Source organism: Schistocerca nitens, chromosome 1 (assembly GCF_023898315.1).
Source record: "Schistocerca nitens isolate TAMUIC-IGC-003100 chromosome 1, iqSchNite1.1, whole genome shotgun sequence".
NCBI classification, from domain to species: Eukaryota; Metazoa; Arthropoda; class Insecta; order Orthoptera; family Acrididae; genus Schistocerca; species Schistocerca nitens.
Genome location: NC_064614.1, coordinates 650557250 through 650567683, shown reverse-complemented (window position 1 = coordinate 650567683; position 10434 = coordinate 650557250). Strand labels below are relative to the sequence as shown.

Here is a 10434-nt window from a genome sequence, read left to right as displayed (position 1 = left end):
GTCCAGTTGTTGAGTTACAATGCCCACTAAAATTATTGAATTTCATTTCATAAAAATAAGTGGATTAACTGTGGCCTCTTAACATGAAAATACTCCTATCCAGTCATACATTGTTACCAGTGCTCTTTACACAATCACAAACTTGTGTTATAACAATGTAGGAAAATACAGATTGCTACTTACCGTAAGGAAGACACATAAAGAGGCAGACAGACATGATAGCTTTTGGCCGCACCCTTTGTCATTAAACACACACACACACACACACACACACACACACACACACACACAAGGAATCACACCTCACATACACATGACCGTAAACTCCAGCATCTTGGGCTGGAAACCTGAACCAATGATAAAAATGGCACATCTGCAAGCCAAGGTTTTCCGGCCTGAAAGCTATATGTGACTGTCTTTTAATCGTGCCTGTCTACAACTTGATGTGTCTTCTTTACGGCAAGTAGCAATCTGTCTTTTCCTACATTGTTGTATTCCTACATGGAGTTTCCATCGTTTGAAACTTATGTTATATTTAGCATTAATCCTCTTAACTGAAACTTAATGCTGAACAGTATGTAATGCACTCAGACTCAATCTTAACCCCTCATTTGACAGCCATATTTACTTCATTATTTGACAAAGTTGTATTGTACTAAGAACAACAATATAATTATTTATCTCCTGCCTCTGGAGTGTTAGCAATTCCACATGTTTGGCCGTAATGCTCTGGGTTTGATAAGCTTTCAATCATAAAAGCGCCAAGATCTTGTTTTGAAATAGCACGACCAGGTGAAGATCCATGCTTGACACTGTAGTGACTGCTTGGTTCATCTGAAACAAAATATGAAGGTAAAAGTCAAAATTTCGTACCAAATATGGAACAGGACATAGAAAATAGTTTGATTTTCAAGGTATTGTGGAACGGGGTGAGATTATGCTCAATTACGATCATTCAAAATTTAGCACATATGAAAGGCATTGTAAAAATATGTTACAATGCTTTGTCTTCTTTCAGAGGACAAGAAAAAATAAACTATGAGTGTTTGTTTTGGGGTGAGGTTGATAACATTTATTTTGTGTCATATGTACATAGTGCTAGGAACCAGAAACGATTCCTCAAAAATCATGAGTTTTGGTTTAGTCATTTAAGAGATAATGGCTGAAAATTAAGCTGTCAGGCAGCTACACATACCCATACAGATTTGCTCTTATTTGTTTATTCCAGGCACAAGCATCTCGGTGTTTCAAATGGATAACAGTAAGTGTTAAAATGTGTATGTAGAACAATATGCAGTAATCACAGAAAATCAAAAAGGTTTATAAATAAAATCATTATAATAAGAAGGGAACAAATATACCACTACATGTACATTACATGTGGGGCTGTTGCCATTGCTATTGATGTCACCAGTGCGAGCTGTATGCAACCAGGGGGTACGTAATCTTATCAAGGCATGCTAACCATTTTGTTTTGTCACATATTTACAGTTTTCTTTCCTAAGTATTAGAAGGCCTGAACCACAGTTCAGAGGCGGGAATTTACCCTACAACTCTAGGCCTCTAGCTCATTGTTGCTCAATGCTCAATAACTCCCCATATGTCATTTAACACATAACAAGATCCAGTCAAGAGCCCCATGCCCTACTCAACAATGTTCTATATCTTAAACACTAGAAAATATATCGATGGTATTCTTCTCGGGCCTCCAACCAGATCAAGCAATCATCTGAAAACAATATTTCTGTAGTCTACCTGAACATCATCTTCAGATCAGAATGATGCTGTATGCTACTCTTGCCAGACAGAACTGACTGATACTGTGATCGGCAGCCTAAGACCAACAGCAAGTGTGCCTTAAATCAACACTGCTGCCCTATTGCAAGTGAACACACAGTGCCCCAGTTGTGAAAGCTGGTTGTATTCAGATGGTTACTTGATCTGACTGCAGACCCAAGAAGAATATCGTCAATTAATATGCTTGGAAAATCTACACAGTTATGTAGAAAACACATCCCTTATTACTACTCATACTGCAATATTCACAGACACAACAGTTATCTTTTACTTTTAACTTACAAGTTAAGAATGATACTGAGAACTCTTTCTCTCTTAATAAATTATCCTGAACAAATCATTTTTAACCGCACATGGTCCCTTTCCATTAAACTCTGATGCTCAGCATCTCTTTTGCCTATCTGGTGGTTTTTTAACCTTTTGTTTTGGAACATCATCCCAAAATTTATTCCTGCAACAACAATACCCTTTATCATTCACACTGATAAAACGGGCAGCCAAAAAGCATATTTTAACGTACACAATTCATGCAGGCAGTCTCTGATTGAAACTAGAGATACTCAAAAATTGGCAGGAAAATTAGGTTCATCCAGTTGTAATTCAGCCAGTGCACAAAATCAGTTATTGTTATTGCATCAGAATATCCGAGGACTAAGGGGTAAGCTTATTGAGTTGCTTATTTGTGGTGAAGAATCAGAGTTGAGCAAACCAGTTGAAATAATCTGCCTCTCTGAACATCATGTGACCGCTGGTATAGATATGTTAAATGTTACAGGATTCAAGTTACCTTCTTATTTCTGTAGAGAAAATATGGAGAAAGAAGGAGTTGCCACATTTGTCAGAAACTGTTTTTATTTCAAGAATACTGATATTAATCAATTTTGCTCAGAGCAGCACTTAGAAGCTTGTGCAACAGAAGTACTATTTCATAATAAGTCCTTTATAATAGCAGGTACATACAGATCACCTTCAGGAAATTTTAACCTCTTCATAAAAAATCTGCAAGTATTGCAGAAAACATAGTAAATGGGCTATCTGATCATGACATGTAGCATCTTGTGTTAAGTGTTGAAACTTGTCAGGATAAAAAAAATCTATTAAATCTGAGTACAGGAAGGTAATAAAGAAGTCAAAAATTGAGAAATTCAGGAAATTGCTCAAAGACAGGAACTGGATTGATGTTTACAATACTTCTGCCTCAAATGGAAAATACAAAGCATTCATTAATGAAGTTACCTCCACTTTTGAAAATTGTTTTCCCCTTAAGGTAACTCAAATTACACAGAAAACAAAAAATAACCCGTGGATTACATAAGGAATAAAGATATCATGTGGGACAAAAAGGAGACTGCATCTTCTACCTACGAACAGTTCTGATGTTAGAATTGTAATGCATTACAAATAATACAGCAAAATATTGAAACAAATAATTCAGAAATCGAAGCAGATTTATTATGAGAAAACGATAATTACATCAGGCAGCAAAATAAAATCTGTATGGGATATAGTGAAATTAGAGACAGGTGGGGCCACAAAGGAAGAGGAACAGATAGCTCTAAAAATAAGAGAGATAAGAGAGACTTTGGTAACAAGTGCATGTAGTGATGCAAACCTCTTCATTTCTGTTTCTGACAGCTTGGGGTTATCAGGTTCGGTGAACAGTGCAATGGAGTCTTTAAAAATAACTTCAGTAAAATGGAAATGACACTTGTGTCTCCCAAAGAAGTAGCATCCATAAAAAAATCCTTAAAATCTAAGTTTTCCAGTGGGTACGATAACATATTAATAAATTTAATCAGAGTGCTCATGCGAGTTGAGTTCTACCTTATGTTATTTGTGTGATCAACCTCTTTTCGGCAGAACATTTCCAGGCTGGCTAAAATGTGCTGAAGTTAAGCCTCTTTACAAGGAGCAGGATAAAGAAATACCAGCAAACTATCGACCCATTTCACTTTTGCTGGCTTTCTCAAAAATATATGAAAAGGTTGTGTTCAAGCATCTCCTTAAGCATCTGACTGCAAATAGTATCCTGTGCAAGTCACTTTTTGGATTTATTAAGGGCTCTGATATAGAGAAAGCTATTTACACTTACAATGAAAATGTACTTCATTCATTAGATAATAAATTAGAGGCCACTGGCATTTTCTGTGACCTGTCAAAAGCTTTTGATTGTTTGAACCACAGTATTCTCTTAAGTGAATTAGAATATTAAGGTGTCACCTGCAATGCTGCGAAATGGTTTGAGTCTTATCTATCTAACAGGAAACAAAGGGTGTCGTTGCGAAATACCTGTGTAGTAAGCAGTCAGTCTTCATCTGACTGTGAATTAATTACATGTGGTGTTCCTCAAGGTTACATCATTGGTCCATTGCTTTTTCTTGTGTACATTGACCTCTCATCTGTTACATTGCCAGATGCTAAGTTTGTTTTGTTTGCAGATGATACAAACAGTGCAATAAGTAGCAAGTCAAGTACAGATTTAGAAATAGCGGCTAACTGACATTATAAGTGGTTTAAAGCTAATTCACTGTCATTAAACTTCAAGAAGACCCACTATATGAAGTTCAGAACCTGAAAGAGATTTCCTTCCAGCTTGTGTATAACATATGAAGACACACAGATCGAAGAGGTTGCAGTGTTAAATTTCTGGGATTACAACTCGATAATAAATTCAGTTGGGAAGGGCATACCACAGAATTGCTTAAGTGGTTCAAGGAAATTTGTATTCTAACCACTGCTTCTCAGTATATTTATTCCTTAATGAAATTTGTTGCAAGTAATACATCTCTATTTCCAACCAATAGCCCAATACATAGCATCAACACTACGAATAAGAACAATCTACATAAAGACCTAAAATCACTTACCTCGGTACAAAAAGGGGTCCAATATTCAGGAATACACATTTTCAATAAATTTCCAGCAACCATTAAAAACTTGGTTTCAGATAAAGCATGGTTTAAACAGAATTTGAAAGACTTTTTGATAGGTAACTCCTTCTACTCCATAGATGAATATCTTAACAGAGACTGTTAAGCCAGCTTAAGTAAAAATATCTGTTAGATTTCAGTTCTGACAACACTTGGTCGCAACAGTCAAGATTAGATATTTTGTGTATGATAAATTTATTAACAGTGCATTACAATGTCTCAATCTGATATACTGGCTGCTCCAGTTCACTGCATTGTATTCACCTATTTCGACAATCTCCTGACAAATGATCAGGGTAGTAAGTATTATATTCACTGACACGTTCCACACCCACGAGAATCATCTTATTTCTTGGGTCTATGGAACGAAAACTGAATCTAATCTAATCTATTCTTTCTTAGAAAATATATTCCAAAATCAATCCCCACACATGACTCATAGTATGGTGAAAGGTAGTTCCAGTTACTGTGGTGCTAATCTCAGACTGCTGGACTTTATGGTACCCTGAGCCCCTGACAAAATTTCCTGGTGCCTTGTAGTACTGTATCATACAAATTATGCCTTGATTTTGTCAGCAATTGAATCGATTTTTCCCTTAAGATAGATGAAACTCATGACAGCCTACCCTAGCTGGAATTTTGTTCCTTCCGAGTTTCACCACGCACCATCGAAAGCCAATTTTGGCATGGTGTTCAGACAGGAACTTTACTCTCAGGGTTGTGTTGTGCCATTCACCTACAGTACACCTGCCACACACATCAGATTGTAGCTACATTGTAGACAGCTAAATACGAGGGCTATCCACAAAGTACATTACGTTTTCGTTTGTGTCCGTTAGGGGCGGGGCTAGTGCGGCCATCTTGGTGTCATGGCATTCCGCCGCTCAGTCGGCATCCTGCCGTGCTAGTGAGAGGTTCGTGCTTTACTCCGTTGAGTTACTGTGACAGTTAGAAATGTCAGCGTTAATTGAAAATGCCGCGAAGTGTGAAGTGCGTGCTGTAATAACGTTTCTGACTGCAAAAACCTGTACACCGATAGAAATCTATCGGCAGCTTTGTGAAGTGTATGGGGACAACATAATCACGGAAGGTGGAGTGCGTCAATGGGTCATAAAATTTAAAAATGGCCGAACTAACGTTCACAACGAAGAGCAAAGTGGAAGACCCATCGAAAAACTCAATGCCACGGGGTCGTGAAAACCGTAATTTCACAATAACGGAACTCTCTACGAGTTTTCCACAAATTTCACGAAGTTTGTTGCACGGAATCATTACCACAAAACTTGGTTACCACAAGTTTTGTGCAAGATGGATACCAAAAATCTTGACAGAGATTCACAAAAATCAGCAAATGGCTGCAGGGTTAACGTTTTTGGACGCTTATGAGAAAGATGGCGACTCATTACTCGATCGCATCGTTACTGGTGATGAAACATGGGTTAAGCATGTGAACTGTGAGACAAAATTGCAGTCAGTGCAGTGGGGGCACACAAATTCCCCCCCAAAACCCAAGAAATGCATGCAGACAATGTCGGCAAGGAAGGTGATGGCGACTGTCTTTTGGGACAGAAAAGGTGTGATTTTTGTGGATTTCCTGGAAAGAGGCACTACAATTAACTCTCAAAGGTATTGCCAAACTCTCCACAACCTCAGAAGAGCAATACAAAACAAGCGCAGGGGAAAGTTGGGCTCAAAGATCTTACTGATTCACGACAACGCCCGGGCCCACACGGCAAATGCCACTCGTGAAGTTCTCGAATCTTTTAAGTGGGAGCTGTTTCCTCACCCGCTATTCAGTCCCGACCTGGCACCAAGCGACTTCCACTTATTCCCAGCAATGAAGAAGTGGTTGGCTATACAGAGTTTTGATGACAACGCACAGCTTCAAGAAGAGGTAACCACGTGGTTGAAGGCGCAGGCGGCCGGTTGAAGGCGCAGGCGGCCGAATTTTACGACAAAGGAATTTCCAAGCTCGTCCATCACTACGATAAGTGCCTTAATTTAAATCGCAACTATGTAGAAAAGTAGTATTTAAGTGTGTCTTTCATCTGTATAGAATAAAAAAAATTTCCAATACTTTATTTATTTTTAATTACAAAACGTAATGTACTTTGTGGATAGCCCTCGTACATCCCTCAAACAATTCCACCCTACCAGCCTGGTCACAACCTTTATGAACCCATCTCCTCTGCCTTTTTCTATGCTCACCCAGCTTCTGAGGAGGTAAAGCCAACGTAGGTGGTGACAAATCTGTGTCCCTTAGAAATATATGCATCTTCACTGGTTTTCCACAACATCTGCAACTATTAGCATCACAGCTTCCTGTGCATTCCCCAATCTCTATATCATCATCATCTACATTTCCAATCTGCCCAACAAATAAATCAGTTGAATTTATATCTTACCCGGGCTCCATGGCCTCTAAACAACACCCATTATCAACCAATGTGGTAGATACTTCAGCACTTGAATCATTCGTGTTCCTCTCCACACACACACTCACTCCCATAAAGCACCTACTTACTTCGTCTGGCACTACAACTACTTGAGATTGTGCAAGTCCACTTGATATTGAAGCAACTACTTCTACATTATTCCCCTTAACATCAACAATGTTAGTACTCTGTGCATTGTGTAAACTCTCAGGAATTTGCACAATGTCAGTACTCTCTTCATAAATTATCTTAATTTTCCTATTCATGAGACTATCTCACACATCATCCAATTACATTCTATTCCTCACAGGGTTGACAAGTTTAATTGCACCAATGGTAGTTGGACATTTCAAGAGCAGATAAACTAGACACAGTCTTGCTCCCACCCCTTTACACTTTCTCTTTCCCCTCTTTTCCTTCGTACTGTAATCCTTGCTTTCTCTAAGCTCTTCTGCAAATCTTCCTCAAATTCCAGAGAATTGCAACAAGCTGTTTCCTCCTCCCTAGCCCCTCAGAAATCTTTACGCTGCCCACTTACATCATATCTACACTGATGAGCCAAAACATTATGGCAACCTTCTTAATAGCTTGTTTGTTCACCTTTGGAATGAAATACATCATTGATTCTGCGTATCAGGGATACAAAGGTTTGTTGATGGGTTTGTGGAGGTATGTGGCATTAGATGTCTATGCAGAAGTCATGTAATTTGCTTATAAAAAGACGCTGATGTGAGTACGCAGTGAGGTTGCCCGATAGCAACCCAGATGGGTTCCACAGGATTTACACCATACAAATTTGATCGCCGACACATCAACGTGAGTTCACTATCATGCTCCTCAAACCAATGCAGCACATTTATGGCTCCGAGACATGGACAATTATACTGCTGAAAGATGACATCGCCGTCAGGGAAGACATCAAGCATCAAGGGATGCAGGTGGTTCGCAGCTGCTGTCAGTGTGTCTTTGGTTGGTTATACCACAGTTCACAGGTAAGTGTAGGAGAATGTCTCCCAGAGCATAATCTGCTCCCACCAGCCTCTGTCCGTGGTGCCCCACACATTTTGAGCTGCTGTTCACCTCGATAATGGCATTTGTGGAGACAACCATCAACTTAGTGTAGCAAGAATGTGATTCACGTGATGAGCCAACACATTTCCATTGGTCAACAGTCGAATCCTGATGGTCTCGTGCCCACTGTAATTATAATTGATGATGTCATTGGGTCAACACGTGAACACATAGGTGTGGTCTGCTGCAGAGCTCCATGTTGGGCAATGTACGACAAACAGTGTGCTCCGAAACACTTATGCATGCACCAGCATTATGGCCTTTCGGCACTTCCCGTGGTACTGACCATAACATCCTTGCTCGTGATAACACATGTCACAAAACTAACAATATTGTTTACACATCCTCAGAAAACTGACTGCGACTGCCCGCCATATTGATTCTCCATGATACTATCAGTCAAACAGAAAGATAAAAAAATGACTGCACTCACCCCACCGCATGTTAACAAAACTGCAATCCTGTAGTAGTCGAGTCACTTTCTTCATCCATAGATGGCATTTGTAGGCACTGAAGATCCCTTTTATGTCTCCAATTAAATTGGCCCAGATTGAAGAGCCACTTTCTCACAGGGTTGGGTGTTGCAATGGGTTGTGGCAAGGGTGCAGACCACTGGTAGCAGTTAAACATTTTATTGAGCTTTGTTCTACTACATTCATAGTGCTGCGGCGCAGTGGCCACACCCCTTTTAGCACATGGAGTGAATAATTCATGGTGTGCTATAGTGGCCAGATGTCGGCCGGGAAGCCAACTGTCATATCTGCGCCCAGGAATGCTAATGCCCAGAAACCTGCTCTGTGGCGAGTGTCTCACTTATGCGTGGATGGCTGCATGCAGAAGGTACCAGCACTACTGAAGTCTGCTGGAATTTTTGCAGGAAACGATAGCCTCCAGGAGTGGAATTCACCCGCGTGGGCGTATGCACATGGTGCCAGGATGTTCACACCAACCTAGGAGGGCAGACAACTTCACTGCCCTGGTCACGATCTGCTGCCCTTCAGGGCAGCAGTTTGGCCGCTGATGGAATGTGCCGGGTGGCAGCCAACTAGTAGATGGAGAGCAAATCTAGGAAGGTGAACATAGTGCTCGAAGATGGTATAGTAGTGGCAGAGGTCCAGTTACCTGACCCCCATCACTCCAACACCTGGTGTAGTCCTTTCATCATAGTAGGGGGTTGTCAGACTGCGAATATTTCTACTAGAATTGACAGTTATTTATACAGGCTAAAAAACTTGTTATGAGATGTACAGTTTAGAGGCATGTACGGAACAAGAAATCCATGCCTCGAGAGTGCAGAAACAGCTTGGCCCATCGTGCAAAGTGCCCCTTTTCTGCTGCATCAACAGGACTTCGCTGCTTGACTTGGCCCATCTTGCAATACATAAACAGCTCTCCTTCTGGATCCAGCTGCTGATGCCTTGGTGCCTGCTGGTTGCTTATGGCTTCTTCAAGTATTGTGCCTGAGCTGCTATTTTCCACACTAATGCCTCAACAAATAGTGATGGCACTACAGCAGAAACATATGGTTTTCCATTTATAAGAGTAATATGATGATCAAAGAAACTACAAAAAGGTGCTAATTTAAGGAGATGGGACCTGGATAAACTGATTAAACCAGAGGTTGTAGAGAGTTTCAGGGAGAGCATAAGGGAACAATTGACAGGATTGGGGAAAAGAAATACAGTAGAAGAAGAATGGGTAGCTCTGAGGGATGAAATAGTGAAGGCAGCAGACGATCAAGTAGGTAAAAAGACGAGGGCTAATAGAAATCCTTGGGTAACAGAGGAAATTTTGAATTTAATTGATGAAAGGAGAAAATATAAAAATGCAGTAAATGAAGCAGGCAAAAAGGAATACAAACGTCTCAAATATGAGATCGACAGGAAGTGCAAAATGGCTAAGCAGGGATGGCTAGAAGACAAATGTAAGGATGTAGAGGCTTATCTCACAAGGGTTAAGATAGATAGTGCCTACAGGAAAATTAAAGAGACTTTTGGAGAAAAGAGAACCACTTGTACGAATATCAAGAGCTCAGATGGAAACCCAGTTCTAAGCAAAGAAGGGAAGGCAGAAAGGTGGAAGGAGTATATAGAGGGTTTATACAAGGGCGATGTACTTGAGGACAATATTATGGAAATGGAAGAGGATGTAGATGAAGACGAAATGGGAGATAAGATACTGCGTGAAGAGTTCGACAGAGC

At 40.1% G+C, this 10434-nt stretch overlaps 1 protein-coding gene across 1 annotated transcript in view; it reads right to left on the bottom strand.

The window, feature by feature from the left end:
• Window positions 1–250: 250 nt before the first annotated feature.
• LOC126258592 (flavin reductase (NADPH)) overlaps window positions 251–10434 on the bottom strand; it is a 55218-nt gene continuing 45034 nt past the window's right edge. The window contains exon 5 of the mRNA XM_049955653.1: window positions 251–834. Within this exon, the coding sequence (XP_049811610.1) occupies window positions 674–834 (161 nt within the window). The 3' untranslated portion in view covers window positions 251–673. The remainder of the gene's footprint in view (window positions 835–10434) is intronic.